This window comes from Mobula hypostoma, chromosome 10, assembly GCF_963921235.1.
Source record: "Mobula hypostoma chromosome 10, sMobHyp1.1, whole genome shotgun sequence".
NCBI classification, from domain to species: domain Eukaryota; kingdom Metazoa; phylum Chordata; class Chondrichthyes; order Myliobatiformes; family Myliobatidae; genus Mobula; species Mobula hypostoma.
The window spans coordinates 732,813-755,544 of record NC_086106.1 but is presented as its reverse complement, the minus strand read 5'-3'; the positions used below and the strand labels follow the sequence as shown (position 1 = coordinate 755,544).

At 42.2% G+C, this 22,732-nt stretch overlaps 1 protein-coding gene across 6 annotated transcripts in view; it reads right to left on the bottom strand.

Annotated features, from left to right (window-relative positions):
- Nucleotides 1-22,732, bottom strand: part of LOC134352587 (uncharacterized) — a 124,802-nt gene that overhangs the window by 25,669 nt on the left and 76,401 nt on the right. For all 6 annotated transcript variants that reach the window (XM_063059854.1, XM_063059852.1, XM_063059855.1 and 3 more), the window contains 7 exons: nucleotides 20,582-20,743; nucleotides 15,058-15,169; nucleotides 12,929-13,374; nucleotides 11,693-11,787; nucleotides 10,495-10,546; nucleotides 8,865-8,942; nucleotides 7,007-7,177 (listed from right to left, as the gene is read on the bottom strand). In XM_063059854.1, the coding sequence (XP_062915924.1) occupies nucleotides 7,007-7,177; nucleotides 8,865-8,942; nucleotides 10,495-10,546; nucleotides 11,693-11,787; nucleotides 12,929-13,374; nucleotides 15,058-15,169; nucleotides 20,582-20,743 (1,116 nt within the window). The remainder of the gene's footprint in view (nucleotides 1-7,006; nucleotides 7,178-8,864; nucleotides 8,943-10,494; nucleotides 10,547-11,692; nucleotides 11,788-12,928; nucleotides 13,375-15,057; nucleotides 15,170-20,581; nucleotides 20,744-22,732) is intronic.

Sequence of the window (22,732 nt, the reverse complement as noted above, 5' to 3'; positions counted from 1 at the left end):
GAAAATGCACTGAGGCATAAGCTGAAGCAGACACAAGGAACCAACTGGCCCAGCCCTAATTCTATACATTGTATACCCTGCAGAAAATAAAACACCACGGCTGGCTGTGCTGTGTGTGTATACACAAAGAGGCAGTGTCCTACTTGCAGAATGAAATGCTCATTGTTATGTCAGTAGACAGTGCCAATAGTTCATTGCTTTGTTTTAATTGGTTTATTCTGGGTCACAGGATGCCAACTCTTGGGTTCCCTTAAACACACCAGGGGCACATTCCCCATGTTGTGAAGCTGGTCAGGTCCTCCTCTGCTAAACTCCCTGACACCTGGTTCCCTATGCTCTCTCTAAATTAATCAGGTTCACTGTCTAAGTTATACTACGTTAAAAAGTATTAATCAATATCCAACAGTCTCAAACATCTACAGTACCTATAAAACATATTCACCCCCCCCCCAGAAGTTTTCATATTTTATTGTTTTACAACATTGAATCACAGTGGATTTAATTTTTTGACACTGATCAATAGAAAAAGACACTTTCATGTCAAAGTGAAAACAGATCTCTACAAAATGATCTAAATTAATAACAAATATAAAACAATTGATTGTACAAGTATTTGCACCCCCCTCCCCTTAATATAACACACCAAATCATCACTGGTGCATCCAACTGGTTTAGAAGTCACATAATTAGTTAAAGGGGGATCTATTTTTGGAGACCTGTGTGCAGTCAAGGTGTTTCAATTGATTGCAGTAAAAATACACCAGTATCTGGAAGGTCCAACTACTGGCGAGTCAGTATCCTGGCAAAAACTACAGCATAAAAATAAAAGAACACTCCCAGCAATTCTATGAAAAGGTTATTGAAAAGCACAAGTCAGGAGATAGATACAAGAAAATTTCCAAGTCACTGAATATCTATTAGAGTAAGAAATGGAAAGAATAGGGCACAGCTGTAAATCACCTACAGCAGGCCATCCTCAGAAACTGAGTGACTGTGCAAGAAGATGACTAGTAAGGGAAGCCCCACGTTGCCGGCCTCAGTGGCAGAGATGGGAGAGACTGCGCATACAACAGCTGCTGCCCAGGTGCTTCAACAGTCACAGTTTTATACCAGAGTGGCAAAGAGAAAAAAAGAACTCACATGAAATCTTGGCTAGAGTTTGGCAGAGGGCACGTGGGAGACTCTGAAGTCAGCTGGAAGGTTCTATAGTCTGATGAAACCAAAATTGAGCTTTATGGCCAGACTAAACGCTATGTTTGGTGCACATCATCAAAAACACACCATCCCTACTGTGAAGCATGGTGGTGGCTGCATCATGCTGTGGGGATGTTTCACTGCAGCAAACACTGGATGGCTCGTGAAGGTAGAGGATAAAATGAGTGCAACAAAATACAGGGAAATCCTGAAGGAAAACCTGATGCAGTCTGCAAGAGAACTGCGACTTGGGAGAAGATTTGTTTTCCAGCAAGACAATGACTTCAAGCAAAAAGCTAAAGCTACATAGGAATGGCTTAAATACAACAAAGTTAACGTCCTGGAGTGGCCAAGTTGGAGCCCAGACCTTAATTCAATTGAGAATTTTTGAATGGACTTGAAAAGGGTTGTTCACTCACAATCCCCATGCAATCTGACTGAGAGCTACCTATGCAGACTCAGGGCTGAAATTGTTGCCAAAAGTGCGTCTACTAAATACTGACTTGAAGGGGGTGAATACTTATGCAATCAATTATTTTGTTTTATATTTGTAATTAATTTAGACCACTTTGTACAGATCAGTTTTCACTGACACGAAAGAGTCTTCTAGTTGATCAGTGACAAAAAAAGCCAAATTAAATCCAGTGATTCAATGTTGTAAGAAAATAAAACATGAAAACTTCCAAGGGTGGAAGGGAAATAGTTTTTATTGGCACTGTATCAATCCAGTACCAAGTATGCTGGATTTACAGTTTACTGTATTGTAAACAGCATTCACATAATTAGTACAACTTGGAGACAGAATCCAACTTCAAAAAAAAGTCTGAACCTAACCGAGGTTGGAACTTACAAGTCAGTTTACATTAACAATGAGATGTTACAAAAAAGTTTGTTGAGTGTAAATGAAATGTGGGTGATCTAAATGCATTGATTCTGGGGCATGGTGAAACAGACTGTGGTTTCAAGGAGGGAAGGAGGTGATCACAGTGAGTCTAGAGTCCAGCAATCTACACTGAGGTTTGTATGGGAAGTTTTCCCTTTAGCAGCTTGGAACTGAAAAAAGCGTGCAAGTTATAGTACTGAACCCCACCCAGCTGGCATTGAACCCAACCTAGCTGAATCTGTGTGATAAACAAAAGGAAGACAAATAACACAGATGTAAATATTATTTTCTAGGTACAGTAAATCTTAGTGACTGTGGGAAAAGGAATGGCCATCAGCTTCAGCATGTGAGGGTCACACGAAAAAATAATAAAAAAAACTTTACATAATTCAGGGTTCAAAGACCAGATACTAGAAAGATACAAAAACAAGAAGGTTGTTTTCACAACTGATAACAACTTCCCAAATATTGATTGCTGTCTCCTTAGTGCAAAAGGTTTAACTGGGTAGAATCAATTAGATGTGTCAGGACCATTTCCTAACACAGTATGCAGACAAGTAGACTACGAAAGAGGCCACACTGGATCTAGTATTAGGCAATGAACCTGGTCAGGTGACAGATCTTCAGTAGGCGACAACAGAGATAGGGAGCAACACAACTCCCTGACCTTCAGCATAGCCATGGACAAGGATATGAGCAAATGAAATGGGAAAATATTTTATCAGGGGAGTGTGAATTATGATGTTGATAAACCAGAAATATAAATTGGAAAATGATGTTTACAGGGAAATGCCCAGCAGAAATCTGGAAGCTGTTTAGGGATACTTGCTTGAGGATTTGGACAGGTGTGTTTGGCTGAGAGAGAAACAAAGATGGTAAAGGAACCATAGTTGATAAGAGAAGTGGAATGTTTATTCAAGAGGAGAAAGAAAGCATACTTAAGGTTAAAGAAGCAAAAATCAGACAGGGCTCTTGAGATTTATAAGATAGCCAGGAAGGAGTTTAAGAGACTGAGTAAAGATTAAGGGCACATGAGAAAACCTTGACAAGCAGGATTAAGGAAAACCCCAAGGTGTTCAACACATATGTGAAGAGCAGGAGGATATCTAGTGTGAGGGGAGGAAACATGCTTGTAAGTGGAAGAGATGGGGGTTCTCAATGAATACTTTGCTTCAATGTCTACCAGGAACGTTGACAAATGTGAGGTCACATGTTGGAGGATGTTAACATTAAGAAAGAGGTACTGTTCGAGCTTCTGAGAAATATTAACATAGACAAGTCCCCAAGGTTGGGTGGGATATATCCCAGGTTACTACTGGAAGCAAGGGGAGAGATTGCTGGGGCACTGACAATGATTGTTGCATGGAAGATGACAAATGTTGTTCAAGATAATCCTGGCAAATAGAGACCAGAGACTCTTACATCAGTGGTGGGCAAACTATTGGAGAAGATTCTTATGGACAGGATTTACAACCATGTGGAGAAGCATAGCTTTATTAGGGATAGTCAAGATAGCATTGTAACAAATTGGTGACAAAACAAACTGATGAAGGAAGAGCAATGGATTTTTTTTTAAAATTGAGATTCAGCACGAAGTAGGCCCTTCTAGACCATTTGAGTCTCACCACTCAGCAACCCCTGATTTACTCGTAATCTAATCACGGGACAACTTACAACGACCAATTTGGCCTACCAACCGGTACATCTTTGGACTGTGGGAGGAAACCCACACGGTCACGGAGAAAATGTACAAACTCCTTACAGGCAGTGGTGGGAATCAAACCCGGGTTGCCTGTACTATAAAGTGTTGTGCTAATCACTATACGGCCGTATGTTGTATGTACCGTGTGGTGTATGTGGATTTTAGTAAGGAGTTTGACAGGATATGTTCATCTAGAAAGTCATGAGTCATGGGATCCAGGGAAATTTGGCTATAGGGATTCAGAATTGACTTGTCCACCGAAGGCAGAGGGTGATAGTAGATGGAACATATTCTGTCTGGATGTCAGTGACAAGCAGTGCTCTGCATGATCTGTTGTGTGATTTTTTAAAATATAAATTACATGGTTGAGAAATTGGAAGGGTGGGTTAGTAAGTTTGCAGATGACACAAAGGTTGGAGGTGTTGAAGGTCACAAATGGACACAGAGTTGGGTGGAGATGTAGCAGATGGAATTCAATGCTGAGAAATGTGAAGTGATATACTGTGAAAGATCAAACTTGAACACAAGAGATCTTGCAGATGCTGGAAATCCAGAGCAACACACACACGAGGTAGCATACTGGTTAGCACGGCACTACTACAGCTTAGAGTGTTCCAGAGATCAGAATTCAATTCCTGAGCCGTTATGTAAGGAGTCTCTGGACGTCCTCCCTGTGGAATGCACGGGGTTTCGCCGGGTTCTCCAGTTTACTCCCAAAGTCTAAAGACTTATTGAGTAGGTTAAGTGGTCATTGTAAATTGTCCTGTGATTAGGGTGAATCGGGGATTGCCAGTGTGGCATGGCCTCGAAGGGTCCAATCTGCACTGTATCGTTAAATAAAAAATAAACCCATTTCATCAGGACTGGAAAGGAAGGAGGAAGATACAAAAATGAAAAGGTGGGGCAAGAGGTGAACTAGGCAAGTTAGAAAGCAATAGGTGAAGACAGGTGAGTGGGGAGATGAAGAAGCTGGGAGGTGGGTAAGTAGAAAAGCAAAGTGCTGAAGAAGGAATCTGACAGAAAAGGTGAGTGGGCCATGGGATAAAGGGAAGGTGTGTGGGGGGGGGGAGGAAAGAGGCGGGTACTGGGGCGGGTGAGAAGAGGCAAGAAACCAGAGTGCAGAAATGAAGGGGGGGGGAGGAAGAGGGACGGGAAAAAATTACCAGAAGTTAGAGAAATCAATGTTCATGCCATCAGGATGGAGACTACCTAGAAGAAATATGAAGTGTTGCTCCTCTAACGTGAGAGTGGCAGAAGAGGAGGCGATGGACCGACATGTCAGAAGGGGGATAAAGATCAAAATGGTTGGCCACTGGGAAATTATGCTTTTCGTGGATGGAGCTAAGATGCTTGTCAAAACAGTCCCCCAATCTACGCTGGGTCTCAGCAATGTAGAGGAGGCTGTATTGGGAGCACCAGATACAGGAGGTGACAATGACAGATTCACAGGTGAAGTGCTGCCTCAGCTACAAGGACTGCTTGGGGCTCTGAATGGGCAGGTGTAGCACTTCTACCGCTTGCAGGGCTATGTGCCAGGAGAGAGATTGGTAGGGAGGGACGAATGGACAAGGAAATCACAGAGCGAGCAATCGCTCTGGAAAGAGGGAAGTGGGGGAGGTAAAAATGTGAACTGAGAAAAGGGAATGGTATTTTTACCGGAGACAGGGTGGGAAGAGATATAGTTAAAACAGCCATGGGAATTAAAGGGTTTATAAAAGATGTTGGTAGACAGTTTATCTTCAGCGATGGAGGCCGAGAGATTGAGAAAGGGGAGAGTGGTGTCATAAGTGGACACCAGAAAGTGAATTTAAGAGAAGGCTGGCAGATTGGAGGCAAAGTTGATAAAATTGATGAGCTTAGCCTGAGTGCAAGTAGCAGCTCCTATAAAGCGCAGACAGATCTGGGAGCATTTCCAGGGAAGGCTTGGAACATGGACTGTTCTACGTAGCCAATGCAAAGGCACATAACTGGGGCCGATGACTACACCCCGAGTTTGAAGAAAGAGAAATTGTTGAGGGCGAGGAGCAGTTCCACCAGATGGAGGAGAGTGATGATGGTGGGGAACTGGTCAAGTCTGCTGTCAAGGAAGAAGCAGAGAACTTTAAGGCCTTCTTGCTGGGGGATTGAAGTGTACAGGGATCGGACATCAATGGTGAAAATGAGGCAATCAGGGCCAGGGAATTGAAACTTGTTGAGGAGATCGACAGCATGTGAAGTATTGCGCATATGCGCACGTAAGAGGGAAGGAACTGAACCGGGGCGAGGCGGGGGGGGGGGTGGGGGGAGGAGGGATAGGAGGGGAAGAAAAGTGAGTGGAGCAGGAGTAGGCAGAAATCTGAAGGAGTACAGGGTTAATGGCAGGATTCTTAGCAGTGCAGAGAAATAGAGAGATCTTATGATTCAAGTCTACAGATCTCTCAAACTTGCCAGGCAAGTCAATAGGATGGTTAAGAAGGATTATATGCTGGCCTTCATTAGTAAGGGGAATGAGTTGAAGAGACACAAGGTAACGTTGCGCCTATACAAAACTCCAGTAGACCACAGAACAGTATTGCGGTCAGTTTGGCACTCTCACTATAGAAAGGATGTGGAAACTTTACTGGCTGGATTACAGGATGTCTTATGAAGATGGGTTGAACAAGCTAGGGCTTTTCTCTTTGGAGTGACAGAAGATAAGAGATGACCTGACACAGCTGTATAAGATTATGAGAGACAGAGTGGACAGCCAGCATCTTTTTTACCCCCCAGGTAATTTCAGAGGTTTTTTTTTTTTTACTATAATAACAAGAGTGGTGGGTGCCTGGAATACACTGCCTGGGGTGGTGGTAGAGAATGATACAATAGAGACTTTTAGATAGGCTCATGCATATAAGAAAAACAGAAGGTAATGGACAGTGTAGGAGGTAAGAGTTAGATTGACAGTGGAATAGGTTTATATAGGTCAGCACATCATGGGCTGAACATCCTATACAGTGCTGTACAGTTCTATTTTCATAAAGTGGGTACAGATTTTGTTGCCTTGCCCCCTTGCCTTTGGGGATCAGATATTTTAATGCATTATCTTCCTTTGACAGTGGGTCACAGTGCACAGTACAGCAGGAATAAAAAGCTCTTTACTTCTATGATTTCTTCATTACCAAGATGGAACATACACCTGAAGGGAACAGTAACTGTTAAGATTCTTAGCTAGTCAAAGAAATAAAAGTCATAGAAATTCTTTAGCCAACCTCAATGAGGATGGCACGCTTTGAAACTCTCTCATCCTGAAACAGCAGCTCCCTCAGCTCGTTGAAACGTTTCTGCATCTGCTTGCGCCATTCTCGCTCTCTCAGGGTGTGCAGCAGTGGATTCTTCCTAGTCTTCCGTAGGTCAGACACAATGCCGCTCTTTAAAATAAACTACAACATACGTTGCACAGTAATGTAAGATCACATCCATAGGCAATGCCTGTTATTGCTTCTAAAGATAACATGCTGCATAGAAAGATCAAACTTTTGTTGAACTGCAGAGATTAAACAGCCAGGACACCAACATGAGCACACTCAAAGTACTGAATGAAGATCTGAATCTTAAAGATGATTTGGGAGACAACTTTTTCCGCACAGGGGGTGGTAAACATCTGGAATGAGCTGGTGGAGGCAGGTACAATCGCAATGTTTAAGACACATTTGTACAGGTACTTGGAAAAGAAAAGTATAGAGGAAAACACAAGAGACTACAAATGTTGGAGCAAAGAAATTGCTGGAAGAACTGAACAAGTCACACAGTATCTGTAGAGGCAAAGAGACATTTGATGTTTCATATTGAGATCATGCAGGAGGACAGCCTGGACGGCCTAGAGGGATATACACCTGACATGGGCAAATGGGAGCGGTAAATAAATATGGTTAATATAAGACCATTCGGCAGAGGAGCAGAATGAGGCCATTCAGAAGAATATGGAGTCTGCTCTGCCATTCCATTACATCTTGTTATCCCTCTCAACCCCATTTTCCTGCCTTCTCCCTGTAACCTTTCATGCCCTTACTAATCAAAGAAGATATTAACCTCCACTTTAAGTATACCCACTGATGGCCTCCACAGCCATACATCATAATGAATTCCACAGATTAACCACCCTCTGGCTAAAGAAATTCCTCCTCATCTATGTTCTAATGGAACATCCTTGTATTCTGATGCTGCGCCCCAGGTCCTAGCCTCCCCCATTATAGGAAACATCCTCTCCACATACACTCTATCTAGGGCCTAGGCTTTTCAATATTTGATAGGTTTCAGTAAGATACTCCCTTATTCTTATATACTTCAGGGGTTACAGGCCCAGAGTGATCAAACGTTCCTCACGTTAACGCTTTCATTCCTAGCATGTTGGGATCATTCTCATGAACTTCATATGGACCATCTCGAATGCCAACACATCCTTTCTGAGATAGAGGACCTAAACCTACTCCCAATACTTCAAGTATGTGATGTGGGCTGATAAGCCCCATTTCTTTGCTGTATACTACAATAATTCAAATGATTTACAATCTGCACTAATTTCAAACTGAGGTTATTTTAATTTCACACAAAATCTTTTGCTTCCCTGCGTAGATTAGGGGACCACTCTCCGTTCCACCTGCAAAAAGCAGTTTCCCAGTGGCCAACCATTTTAATTTCTATCCTTATTCCCATTCTGATGTTGGTCCATGTCCTACTTTTCTGCCACACTGAGGGCAGGTTGGAGGACCAACACCTCACATTCCATATGGGTAGTCTTTAACCTGAAGATTTCTCCAACTTTCAGCAATTTTTTTCTATCCTCCTCGTTCCATAATTCCACACTCTGGAACCTTATCATTTCTCCTCACCTGCCCATCACCTCCCCTGGTGCCTCCTCCTCCTTCCCTTTCTTCCATTATCCACTTTCCTCTCCCATCAAGTTCCTTCTTCTCCAGCCCTTTACTTTTTCCAACTATCACTTCTCAGCTTCTTATTTCATCCCCCTCCTCCCAACTACCAGGTTTCACCTATCTAGCTTTCAGTTCTAATGAAGGGCCTTGGCCCAAAATGTCAATTGTATATTCATTTCAGTATATGCTGCCCGACCTGCCGAGCTCCTCCAGCATTTTGTGTGTGTTGCAATGGATGTCCAGCATCTGCAGAATTTCGTGTCTTTATAATCCGCTGCCCAATAAAAAAAAAACAACACACAGTGAATTGTTGTCAAGAAAATCCACAGCTACTGGAACTTTTATTTATTAGACAATACAAAAAGTGTATTTTTTAGTAAAGTAATAATTTTCACAACCAGCAATTGTTCAGATCTTATATGTATGGTTGGCTCCCAAGACCTTAAAAGTATTTAGATAATGAAAAACCTACAAATGCGTTTGAACTTATTGTCACAATATGTATGCAGCAGGTGGCAAAACAGTAATGAGAGCACAAAGACCACAAAAAGAACGAAGGGGCAGGTTAGTTTACAAAAGGCTTTGCAGAAGTGTGGCATCTTCTGCAATAATTCTCTGCCAAATGATCAACCACCTTGGCAGTTGCTGAGGAACTCTTGAGTTCCTAGTAGGATGAATGGATGCATATGGATCTGTAAGCTCTGCCGAGGTGCTGGAGATCAGCATGACAAGAGGTTTTCTTTCCCACCATTTTCCCTGGCCCATGCAGGCCCCAGAGGAGACCAAGGTCTCTCAGCGCCTTCCTGGATACTTTTATTCCATTCTCTGATTGAGCCAAGAATGTTTTTTGCAAGGATGTTCTGAGACAATGCTCGACATATCTGACTTCACTATGATAAACCTCAATGGAGTGTAGTTGTTTCCAGTATTTGGTGTCAGGTATTCAAATGATATGGCCTGCCCACTGAAGGATGGCTTAGTGTAACTAGGTTCTCAGTGTTGGGGTTGCTGGCCTGGGGAGGTTACTGATATAACGCTCACTTTTCCTGTCAGTGGTCTTGGGATATTTCACACAGACAGCATTGATAGAGTTTTGGGTAGTTACTGTCAGGAGCACACGTCTATCTATTTAGTTATTTGGCTATACAGTGCAGATTAACCCTAACCAAATCATGGAATAGTTTACAATGGCCATTTGACCTACCTGGTACGTCTTTGGACTGTGGGAGGAAACAGGAGCACCTGGAGGAAACTCACACATTCCAATGGGAGGACGCACAGAGAGTGTTGGAATTGAACTCCGAACCTCTACGCTACGAAGTTAAGGGAGCGAAGTTTAGGGGAGACATCAGGGGTAAGTTTTTTTTACACAGAGGGTTGTGGGTGCCTGGAATGACTTGCCAGGGATGGTGATGGAGGCTAAAACATTAGGGGTATTTAAGAGCCTCTTGGACAGTCACATGGATGAAAGAGAAATAGAGGGTTACGGGGTAGTGTGGGTTTAGTACATTTTTTTAAAAAAGGAATATATGGGTCAGCACAACATCGAGGGCCGAAGGGCCTGGACTGTGCTGTAGTATTCTAGTGTCTAGTACCATTATGTCTTCGAAACTACTGGAGGATACGACTCCAAATAATAACATTCACTGAAATGGGGAAGAGGCTGGCCACTGGGTTTATACCAGCTGGATAAGGGTAATATTCTCCAATATTTTATGATTTTATCATTCTATTTTCAAGACACTTTATAAAATAAGCATCTTACTAGAACAGCCACAACTTAAATAAATACAGGACATGATTAAATCAACACTATCGGGGCTTACCCTTTTCTTGCGTGGAACCTTGTGCGATTGTGAATAATTATGAAAATGCCACCTAAACAAAATAAATGTTCATTATAAATGAACAATTGAACAATAAATGAAATAAATGAATAAATGTTCATTGATTACAATGCACAATTATGGAGCACAGAGTCATAGAGCCATGGAAGACTACAACACAGAAACAGGCCCTTAAGCCCATCTAGTGTATGCTGACCTAATCTGCCTAGTCCCGCTGACCTGCATCCACAACGGAAGTGTCTGTGTGGGACAAGACAAATCACTGTGCCAAGTGATTATTTGATTGACACTGGACAGTTACAAATGGAAGCATACAACAGCCCCTCTGCTCCACTTTTTGTCCCTGGAACCATATTCCTATTCTCATTTAAAATTTCTGCATCCTAATACAACAGTCCTGTTCTCCTGTCCTGTATCTGCCATCATACAACTATGTTACCAATTACTTTTGCCGTGCAAAATAGCCAGTAATCTAGAAATTAGGACAACACACAAAACGCTGAAGGAACTTAGCATGCCAGACAGCATTTACAGAAAAAAGTAAACAGTCAAAGCTTTTCACCGAGGCTCTTCATCAGGACGGAAACTCGGACATTTGGAAGAAATTAACTGTGTGCCACATTTAGTGCTGCCATGCATTAAATGACATCAATCCTCTTACAAGGGAGACATGTATCTGTAATTCTGAGCAAAGGAAGTTGTTATTTACATGTGGAAACCAGGTTTCTCATACAGTTACTTGGGCTGACATCTCACTCAACGAAGTCACATTACTTAGCTTCACTTCCCACAACAGCAACTCTCTGACATAACCCCTTCACTCCAAGCCATGATTGGACCCTCGAAGTCCCGCTCCCGACATTCATTCACTTCCTACCCATAAATCTGAGCTGATTCATATACCATCATATACGAGCTCTGTGTCACTTGAAGGGAAATTTGCCAAGCTAATTCAGTTGCAAGTGACTCCTTGGCACAGACATATCAATGCCGCGACCTTATGAAGAAGCCCTTTAAAGGGGCACATCTTCACCATGACTTTTTCCAAGAACAAAGCTGTAATTGCATACACTTGATTTAGATAGATAGATATACTTTATTAATCCTGAGGGAAATTTGTTTCAAAACTTTTTCTAGAAAACAGAATGATAGCAATTGTTAGAATCTTTGCACTGACCTGGGAGGTGCACATAATTTCTCACACACTGAGAGGTCATAATTTACTTCATCATCCTCCATCTCAAAATCCACATTTTCACTCTCTGAATGAGTCTGTAGGGATAGTAATAATGATTAGAGTTACTGTATTAATAATAGTTGGAATTATCCACAACCAACTTACCCAACCAACACTTTACAGATGGACAAGTGCTCTATCCACAGCAGCTCCCTCCAAAGCAAAACTTCCTCCAGCACCCACACACATATTGGTCTAATAGGATGACATTATAACCTGTGCCAATCCCTTCAATCTTTGGAATTTGTTGCAATGAAAGCTGCAAACATTTGCCTGCATTAGACTGAGCACAAACTTCAAAAGTAAGGTGGTTATACATTCTGAAAACACTAGCTGGAATAGTCTGTGCATTTGTTCATGCCATGCTATAGGAAAATTGTGACTGCATTAGAGAGGATGCAGTTTTACTAGGAGCTTGGCTGGAGTGGGTGTCAGTTATAGAGAGAAACTGGATAGGTTGGGTGTTTTCTCCCAGGAGTGCTGGGGGCAGAGGGAACATGATAGGGGTTTACAAGTTTATGGGTATAGGTATGGTTTGTTTGTTATGTGCCACCTCATGATGGAGCGATCGTAGTCTTTACAATGACCAAGATCACTCTTGGCAAATTTTTTCTACAGGAGTGGTTTGCCATTGCCTTCCTCTGTGCAGAGTGTTTACAAGATTGTAATTGTTATATGGTTATAAGACAGGTGAGCCCACTCATTATCAGTACTCTTCAGAGAACAGCTAGGTAGATAGCAAGAAATACTTCCTGCAACACAGATGTCTCATAGGTTTTGGATAAAGGATGGGATTTCAAGAGGATTTATTTTTCAGCCAAAAGATTGGTATCTGAAAAGCACTGCCTTGGGGGTAGAGGAGGCAGGAATTCCTTAACCTCTACAGCTATTCTGACAACGACTTGAATCACAAAGGCAAAGGCGTCTATGGAACAAGTGCTGATTGAATGAGATGAGTACATTACAACCCGGGCCAATCCTCTTCCATGACATTAGGGAGCTCTGGAACCCTAGCTGAGACCAGAGCACCCCCTTCCGTCTGCATGCCTCAGGTTTCTTGGTCAGCACTAACATGGTGGGCTAAGGACCCAGTTCTGGGTTATATGACTGAATGAAAATAAACCTACTCCTGGATATTTTTAAGCAGATTCATTTCAATAGCATCCCAATACATACCAATATTTCCACATCAATTTCATTTACTTCATCCATATTTAAGTCGAAATCAGAATGACTGCCAAAATCAGAGCTGCCAATAGACGATGCTTTCCCTACAGAGAAGAAGGCATCTTCATCTTGACCATTACAAGCCTTTTGTCTTATTGAAGAGAGGTCATAACAATCAGTGCTCATAACTTCTTGGTGACTCTCTTTGGTGTTTCCTTCCATCTTGACGGTATTTAAGCTGCTGACCTTCACTTCATCTTGCTCCCATTGAATTCCTTTATCACTCTGACGTTCTGACATGCTATCGTTTATTACCACAGCTTCAGAAGGATCACTGTTTTTAAGCCACTGAGTATCAGAAGGTTTCTGAAAGGTTAATGCCTGTACGTCAGAGGTTCCCTTTGCACTGAAATGTCCATCATCTGTCTGTTCCTGAAGTACTTCAGATCTCAAACCTACAAAAGGAAGCAGCTGATCAGATCATCAGAACTGACCCTTGCATAATGGTTGTGGAGCACTTCAGATGGCAGGTAAAAGTCCACCACACTACCATGCATATAACAACTAGGCCATTTAAAGTTTTACATGACCCAGCTGCTTTGTGATCACATCATTCCACACCTGCATCTGAAAGTTTCAAACAGTTGGGATGAGATTTGAATGCATAGTTTTGAATTTCAAGGCCATTAGTACATGTTACTCTTTCAAGCGGACCACAACCTTGTTGTGGTTTGGAGGCTTGCGTGCCTCAATGACCCAGAGAGCTATATTGGCAGGACTTTGTGCTTTGGCTCTTAGTAAGGTCACCTATGCCAAACAGGTCAAAGACCAGGCTAAGTGTAAAGACTAGATTAAGAGTGGCCTACTGGTCCTCCAGGTTCAGGGGGTCAGCTCAGGGCTAATAACCCTGACAGGACAAACAAAATTATTATGAAAACATGAAGAATCCTTCTTCCTCTGAGTGTGGCAGTATTCCTGAGTCTCCACCTAGAACCTGCATGACTGACAGCAGTGAAAACTGAGGGAAAGCTACTGACATGGTGAAGAAAGCCCTGAGATGGAGGACCTTCGTTGCTGCCCTAAACACCAGTGGCATAATGGGCTTAAAAAAAAAACATGTTACTGTACCTATCCTGGATTTCCTTTCACGTCACAAAGATCGGAAAGAAGGACAAACTGTTTTCTTTCATTCTAGAACATCAATCTCTCTTCCTGCTCGAAATGTCGACTGTACTTATTTTTTCCCCTTAGATGCTCCCTGGCCTGCCAAGTTCCGCCAGCATTTTGTGTGCGTTGCCAAAATTTACATGTATCATGTCAGGTCTAGAGGACCTGAGTCATGAGGAAAGATTGAATAGGTTAGGACCGTATTCTTTAGAACAAGAAGACAGAGGAGATTTGATAGATACACACAAAATTATGAGGGCTGTAGATTGGGAAATGCAAACACACTTGTTCCACTGAGGCTGTGTGTGGTATTACAACCAGAGGCTATGGCATAAGGGTGAAAGGTGAAAAGCTTAAGGGGAAACTTCTTCGATCAGAAGGTCGTGAGAATTTCGAATGAGCTGCCAGCACAAGTGGTCCATGCGAGCTCGATTTCAACGTTTAAGAGAAGTTTGGATAGGTACATGGATGGTAGGGGTATGGAGGGCCACGGTCCAGGTGCAGGTCGTTGAGAGTAAGCAGTTTAAACGGTTTTGGCATGGACGAGATGGGCCAAATGGCCTGCTTCTGTGTTCTACTTCTAAAAATAAGCTATGAACTCATTTTCAATGACTCTATAATTCATGCTCTCAAAGGTGTTTGAATGCCTGCAAGAAAATGAATCTTAGGGTAGTAACAGTAGTGCTTTTATAATAGATTTGCCTTGAACTTTGAATTCTCAAAACAAGGACTACTTCAATTTATTTCCGGCATACCAACCCCACTACAACCAAATACAAAAATCTGGTTTGTCATCATATTTATGAGAACACAACGGAGTGGTATCTTCTTCACTGACTTTGAAACTGCAGTAGCACAGGACACTTATTATGCAATCCCTCACACAATGAGAGAAGTATTGTACAGATAAAAATTACAAGAGTCTGAATTATTTCGTTACCTCACAAAGGTAATGCAAAAACCCCTCTTACTTGAAAGATGTGAAATTTCCGCTAGCAATTTACTCTGCTTTTTCATTAACAGTTCCTTTTCCATGGAGAGTTGATCTGATTGTATATCTAAGTCGCTGATTACATTAATGGCCTGTGAAGATAAAACCGAGATAACAATGCCTGATCAAGTAGTGCCAGAAATTATCCCGTCAATTCTCTGACATAATTACATCCAGATGGCAAGTCTACCCCACATGCTGGAGTAGTCCCACAAGAAAATTTGTTTTCAAAATGCTCAAACACATCTCCTCCACAATCCCCATCAGCACAGGTGCACTACAAGCTGTGTGCTCAGCCCCTTGCTCTACTTATGACTGCGTGACTAAGCACAACTCCAACGCCATATTTAAGTTTGCTGACAAAACCACTGCCATTGGACGAAACAAAGGTGGTGACAAATCAAAAAATAGGAGGGAGATTGAAAATCTGGATGAGTGGTACCACAACAACAACAACTCACTCAATGCCAGCAAGACCAACAAGCTGATTATTGACTTCAGGAGGAAAAAAAAACACAAAGGTCCATGAGCCATTTCTCATCGGTTGGGGGGGGGGGAGGGGGATGAAAATCAAGGTGGAATGGCCTGCAATTAATTTGCTTAGTGTTATTATTTCGGAGAATCTGTCCTGGGTCCAGCACACATGTGCAATTACATAGAAAGCATGGCAGTGTCGCTACTTCATTGGAAGTTTGCGACGATTCCGCATGAATCCTAAAACTTTGACAAACTTCTATAGATGTGTGGTGGAGAGCATATTGATTGGCTACACCATGGCTTTCTATGGAAACAGCAATGCCCTTGAATGGAAAACCCTACAAAAAGAAGTGGATACAGCTCAGCCCATCGTGGATAAAGCCCTCCACACCGAGCACATTTACATGGAGAGCTGTTGCAGGAAAGCAAGAATCATCAAGGACTCCCACCATCCAGGCCATACTCTCCTCTTGCTGCTGCCATCAGGAAGGCAGTACAGATGCCTCTGGACCCACACTAACAGGTTCAGGAAGTTATTACACCTCAACCATCACAGGCTCTCGAACCAGAAGGGATAACTTCACTTATCCCATCACTGAGCTTTTCCTACAACCTATGGACTCATTTTCAAGGACTCATCATCTCAGGTTCTCAATATTTATTGCTTATTTATCATTACTTTCCTTGTGCACGTGCACATTGGTTGTTGGTCTGTCTTGGTTGTGTGTAGTCTTTCATTGATTCTACTGTGTTTCTTGTACCTACTGTGAATGCCTGCAAGAAAACGAATTTCAGGGCTGTATACGGTGACATTTGTACTTTGGTAAATTTACTGTTAAGAAGTTTGAAATATTTATATCTTTTACAACCATTGTGATATGCTATGCACTACATTGAAATTCAAAGGGAAAGCAATTGAACAGAATGACTGTTTTGCCTATAGTCTGGTATATCAATTACTTAATGTTTTCCCAGTATCTGCCATGTAGGTAACTCCAGTGAGATCAACTTTTAACCAGTTTGGGAGCAATTAGGGATAAATTCCAGGGATGCCTGTCCCCCATACGCAAAACTGTGGGAAACTGAAGACTTTACTTTTAGCAACTATGATGAGCAAGTATGCAACAACACTTTTCAGGTTGAGAGTCTTATCTGGCTGGCTGTCAGTGACTAGTGGTGATCCTTAAGAGCCAGTGTTGGGACTGCTACTTTTCACATTGTTTGTCAATGATTTGGATAGTGGCATTGAAGGTTTTGTGGCAAAGTTTGCAAATGATACGAAGATAGGTGGAGGGGTAGCTAATGCTGAGAAAGCAATGCAATTGCAGCAGGACTTATTAGACAAATTGGAAGAATGGGCAAAAAAAGTGACAGATGGAATACAGTGTTGGGAAATGCATGATAATGCATTTTGGTAAAAGGAACAAAAGTGCAGACTATTATTTAAATGGGGAGAAAATTCAAACATCAGAGGTGCAGAAAGTTAATTTACAAGTTGAGTCTGCGATAAAGGCAGCAAATGCAATATTGACATTCATTTCAAGGGGAACAGAATATAAAAACGAGGAGATAATGCTGAGCCTTTATAAGACACTAGTCAGGTTGCACTTGGAGTATTATAAAGAGTTTTGGGCTCCATATCTCAGAAAGAATGTGTTGTCATTGGAGAGAATCCAGAGGAGGTTCACTAGGATGATTCTGGGAACGAAGGGATTAACATATGAGGAGCATTTGGCAGTTTTGGGCCTGTACTCACTGGAATTTAGAAGAATGCCGGGGGGGGGGGTGGAAAAGAGCTCATTGAACCTACCAAATGTTGAAAGTACTAGATATGGAGGGTGTACACAGAATGTTTTCTATGATGGGGGTGTCCATAACTAGAAGCCACAGCCTCAAAATTGAGGGGCGACCTTTTAGAACAAATTTTTTTTTAGCTGGAGACTACCAAGTCTGTGGAATGCTCTGCCACAAACAGCTGTGAAAGCCAAGTCCGTGGGTATATTTAAAGCAAAAGTTAATTGTTTCCTGATTGGTCAGGCATCAAAGGATACAGTGAGAAGGCAGGTGTATGGGGTTGAGTGGAATCCGGGATCAGCCATGGTGGAATGGCAGAGCAGGCTCAATGGTCCGAAGGGCCTAATTCTGCGCCCATGTCTTAACTGAGGAGGCAGGACAATGGATTTCCTTCCCCAAGATGGAATTCAAAAACAATAGCCTCATGATTGTTATTTTGTTTAAATGAGGAGAGCAATGTTTCAAGGGGAGCACTCAGCCTCACAATGGAGGTATTGAATGGGAATCGGGTTTATTATCATAGGCAGTTGTTGTGAAATTTATTGCTTTGCGGCAGCAGTATAGAGCAATACACAAAATATTGTAAAATACATTCAGAAATATATATTAAAATTACTTTAAATTAGTGCAAAAAGAGAACAAATGTATTGAGGTAGGATTCATTGTCTCCTCAGAAATCTAATGGTGAAGAAACGTTAAATGTGGGTCTTCAGGCTCCTCTACTTCTTCTCTGAAGTAGCAATAAGAGAGTAAGTCTTGGTGGTCTTCAATGATGGATGCTGTCTTTTTGAGGCATCGCCTTTTAAAGAAGTCTTTGATGGTGGGGAGGCTGTGCTCCTGATGGAGCTGAATAAGTTTACAACCCTCTGCAGTGAACGAGGGTTGAAGTGTCACTGCAAAGACACATCACCTAGATCAGTGCTTTGCAACCTGGGTTGTTTAATGGTATTGGTCTATGGCATAAAAAAGTTTGGGAACCCCTGATCGAGATTATATGGTTTCCACCTGGCTTGCAGATTGGCCTTGGAAGGACCAATAGCACATTTAATGAGCTGCGTTTTTAAACACAAATATCAGCAGCTGCACGAGGTCTCAGAGGAGCTTGTGGAGAACAGAAAGGCTGGTGCAAGGGATTGATTCGGAAACAAGAATGAGAATTTTAAAATCAAAGCTTTTTTGGATCAGAAGTCAAGGTGGGAAGTGGTCTTGGCTATGATATAGATTAAAGGTTAATGATTAAAAATTAGATTTATTTGACACATGTACATAGGAACAGTGAAGTATATCATTTGTGATGACCAACACAGTCTGGGAGTTATGCTGGGGGCAGCCTGCAAACCAACACAGCATGCCAACAACTCACTCACCCTAACTGTACGTCTTTGGAGTGTAGAAGGAAACCAGAACGGCTGGGGGAAACTCACAGAGAGATCGTCCAAGCAGAAACTGCACCCCAATTGGTGTTTGCTGGCCTTGTACTGCACTGCAGTAATCACTATGCTACCGTGGCCAATAGGTAGCACGTTTATAGATTTTTTTTAAAAAATAGATGTTTCCAGATGGAAAAATCAGCCAGAAAACCATCGGAATGGTTAGCCAGTAAATGGAACGGGGAAATATTTATGCAGACAAACTGTGGTCTGAGTAGAATTGGATGCATTCGGAGGTGGAAATAGGTGGTCTTGATGATGGCACAGATGTGTAATGTGAAGCCTCCATTATAACCAAACAGAATGGCAAGGTTGCAGTGTCAGTACCTTGTAACAAGTATGCAAAGGTGAAGTAGAGTGGATTCAATCATGTCACTACCTAGCTGGTTGGAGTTTCTGCTCAGCTAATTTTAGACTCTTGCCACACACCTCTGCAATTTGGAGGCATGGAGAACTGATGGCAAGTACAGACGGGATACATTCCACTTGGCCTATCAAGTCATTCATTCATTCATGGCTGATTTCTACTCCCTCTTAACCTCACTCTTCTTCCTTCAGCCCGTAACCTTTGACACCTTCACCACTCAAGAAACTATTGACCTCTGCATTAAATATACCAAATGACTTGGCCTCTATAGCCATTCCAGATTCACACAGCCAGTATGCACGTGCAATATGATTTAGCTTTGTGTGACTTTTTGATATAGTGACGTGGGTAGCAGAACTGTTGCTTCACAATACCCGAGACCAGCACAGGCTCTGACCTCAAGCTGCTGCTTGTCTGAAGTCTACAGGCCCCTTGGTTAATGTTAAGAGTCCATGGGATAAGAAAGACTGGGAACCCCTGCTCCAGGTATTCTGGCTTCCCCCTACATCCCAAACACAAGCGGGTTGGTAGGTTGAATGAATGCTGTTTTCTTGTGTGTAGGTAAATGGTGAATCTGAGCATATTGATGAAAATGTGGGGAGAAATAAAGGATTTATGTAGATTTAGTGCAAATGGGTGGTTGATGATTGGTCCAAACTCAATGGAGGCCTGAGTTTAGGCCCTGTTTTTGTGCTGTAGGGGTGGACCAGATGATACCCTTTACATTTTAGAGGCAAGTATGCAGCAACACTTATTTGCTGGCAGCCAGAGCAATACAGATGAACATGTCGTAGCTACATTTTCTGGTGGACTACTTTGCTGCTACTGAATCAACAACTTCATCATCCTTTTTTTTTTAAAAAGGCATCCGTTAGTCTTGCGAGACCATGTTAGTCTTCACTCTCCAGGGCGCAGGCCTGGGCAAGGTTGTATGGAAGACCAGCAGTTGCCCATGTTGCAAGTCTCCCCTCTCCACAACACTGATGTTGTCCAAGGGAAGGGCATTAGGACCCATACAGCTTGGCACAGCAATGTGTGATTAAGTGCCTTGTTCAAGGACACAACACGTTGCCTCGGCTGGGACTTGAACTCATGACCTTCAGGTCGCCAGTCCAATGCCTTAACCACTTGGCCACGTGCCCACAGGATCTAACGAAAATAAATGCAACAGCAAATGCTATCCTGTAGCCTGCCCCAGCCATCTGCGCCACTGGTTAAGGGAAAAGCACATTTATGGGAGAGGGAGTTGAGTTGGAATCGCTGTGAGAAATTCAAATTATTATGCAGAAAAAGAGACAGCTCAACAAATCACACTTCAAAAAGCAATTAAACCATCAAAATGAAAGCAGTGGTCATACTTCAAGCTCAGACAGAATGTGAAATGTTTCTTCTGTGCACAAATAAGGAAGTACAGCTCAGATTTTTCCTACACAAACCTTGAGGAGAATGGCTCCTTTTGGGGCCTTTTTGTCATTAAAAACTGTGCTCTCCAATAATTTAAACCGATCTTCCATCAAAGTGCGTGATTCTTTTTCTTCCAGTGTATGACATGTTCCATTCCCCCTGGCTGTCCAATCAAACTTTGGTTCACCACACCCCTGGAGAAGTGAAATTTAAAAAGTGGGAAAAAGACATGGCCGAATGAAACCAAAGAGTTACTAAATTATGCACATTTTTGCTGAAAAATGCCCCTACATAACCCATTCAACTTGAATCTTTCATTACTTTTCTGGGTATTAGCAGATTAAAAAAAAACTCAAGTTGACTTATTACTCCAGATTCTATGCAAACTCAGCTCAAGTGGAAACGGAGAAGAGGAGGATTTATTCATCACAAAGGCTACATCCATACTACACCGGATAATTTTGAAAACAAAGCTTTTTCTCTTTGTTTTGACCTTCTGTCCACATTGAAATGGCGTTTTCATCCCCCAAAAACAGAGATTTTCTAAAACACTCTCTAGAGTGTGTAAATTTGAAAACGATTGTTGCGCGTTTTAGTGTGGACGGGGTAAACGGAGAGAATTAAAAACGCTGTCATGACAACACAACAACAATGCTTTTTCTGCTTCTGCCTGGTACTATGCAAGCACTGCCAGACGGCTGTTATAACGCGCAGTCAGTGTGAACGGCGTGAGAGTTAAATTGGAAAGTGAGCTTTTTTGACTATTTAAAAACACTGTCATTACGTGCCGGAACAGATGGCGGCAGCGCGGCATTTCATTGTTTTCTTGAATGCAACCCCCCACACAACCTAACAATTTCAGAACAGACGGCAACGAGACTGAAGCCAGAAGAGTTAGAAATGTACTCACCAAATACTTTGACCCATAACTCACTGAATAAATAAGTACAGTCACTTTGCCGTTTTTTGTTCTTGCTTGTACGAAGGTGGTTTATCTATTTATGCAAGTACTTCTCTGACAATAGATGTGTAACAGCCTAATGTAATGTTGTATGGAAGTACACTGATGCAGACACGTTTTATATATTTAACAAGGTGCTTTATTAATGCAACAGAGTTAGTCAGTTTTTCAATGTTTGTTGTCAGCCGGGTCATACTGTCTGAGAACTCCTTGTCAGCTGCCTCCATACGCCCCAGAATTTGCTGTTTTTTAGTTTTAAGTCCTCCTGCGTGAGAGCCAACGGCAATTCCTTTCAAGTTTTTCTAGTCTGTAACTGGACAAATGCGCACCAAGTATACTGTTTACTCTTTGTTTGTTTTCTGTGTCCTGCGCATGCCCAGTAGGAGGAGATTCGCCCAAATATCCATTCTAATGTGGACGGAGATATCTTGGTGTGAACGCCTGTCCTTTTTACTCGAAACTGGCATTTTCAAAATTATCTGGTCTAGTGTGGCCATAGCCTAAGGCTACGTCCACACTACGCCGGATAATTTTGAAAACGCCGGTTTCGAGTAAAAACACAGGCGTCCACACTAAGCGTTTTTCAAAATATCTCTGTCCACATTAGATGGATATTTGGGCGACTCTCCTCCTACTGGGCATGCGCAGGACACACAGAAAACAAGCGAAGAGGAAACGGTATACTTGGTGCGTGTTTGTCCAGTTACACAGGAGGACTTAAAACTAAAAAAAACAAATACTGGAGTGCATGGAGGAAACTGACAGGGAGTTCATGAACAGTATGACCCAGCTGACGACGAACATTGAAAAACTGACTAACTCTGTTGCATTAATAAAGCACCTTGTTAAATGTATAAAACATCTGCATCAGTGTTATCTTGTACTTCCATACAATTTTACATTAGGCTGTTACACATCTATTGTCAGAGAAGTACTTGCATAAATAGGTGAGCCACCTTCATACGAGCAAGGACAAAAAACAGGGCAAAGTGAGTATACTTATTTATTCAGTAAGCTATGGGTCAAAGTATTTGGTGAGTACATTTCTAACCCTTCTGGCTTCAGTCTCGTTGCCGTCTGTTCTGAAATTGTTAGATGATTGCATTCAAGAAAACAACGAAATGCTGCGCTGCGGCTATCTGTTCCGGCACGTCATGACAGCGTTTTTAAATAGTCAAAAAAGCTCACTTTACAATTTAACTCTCACGCTGTTCACACCAAC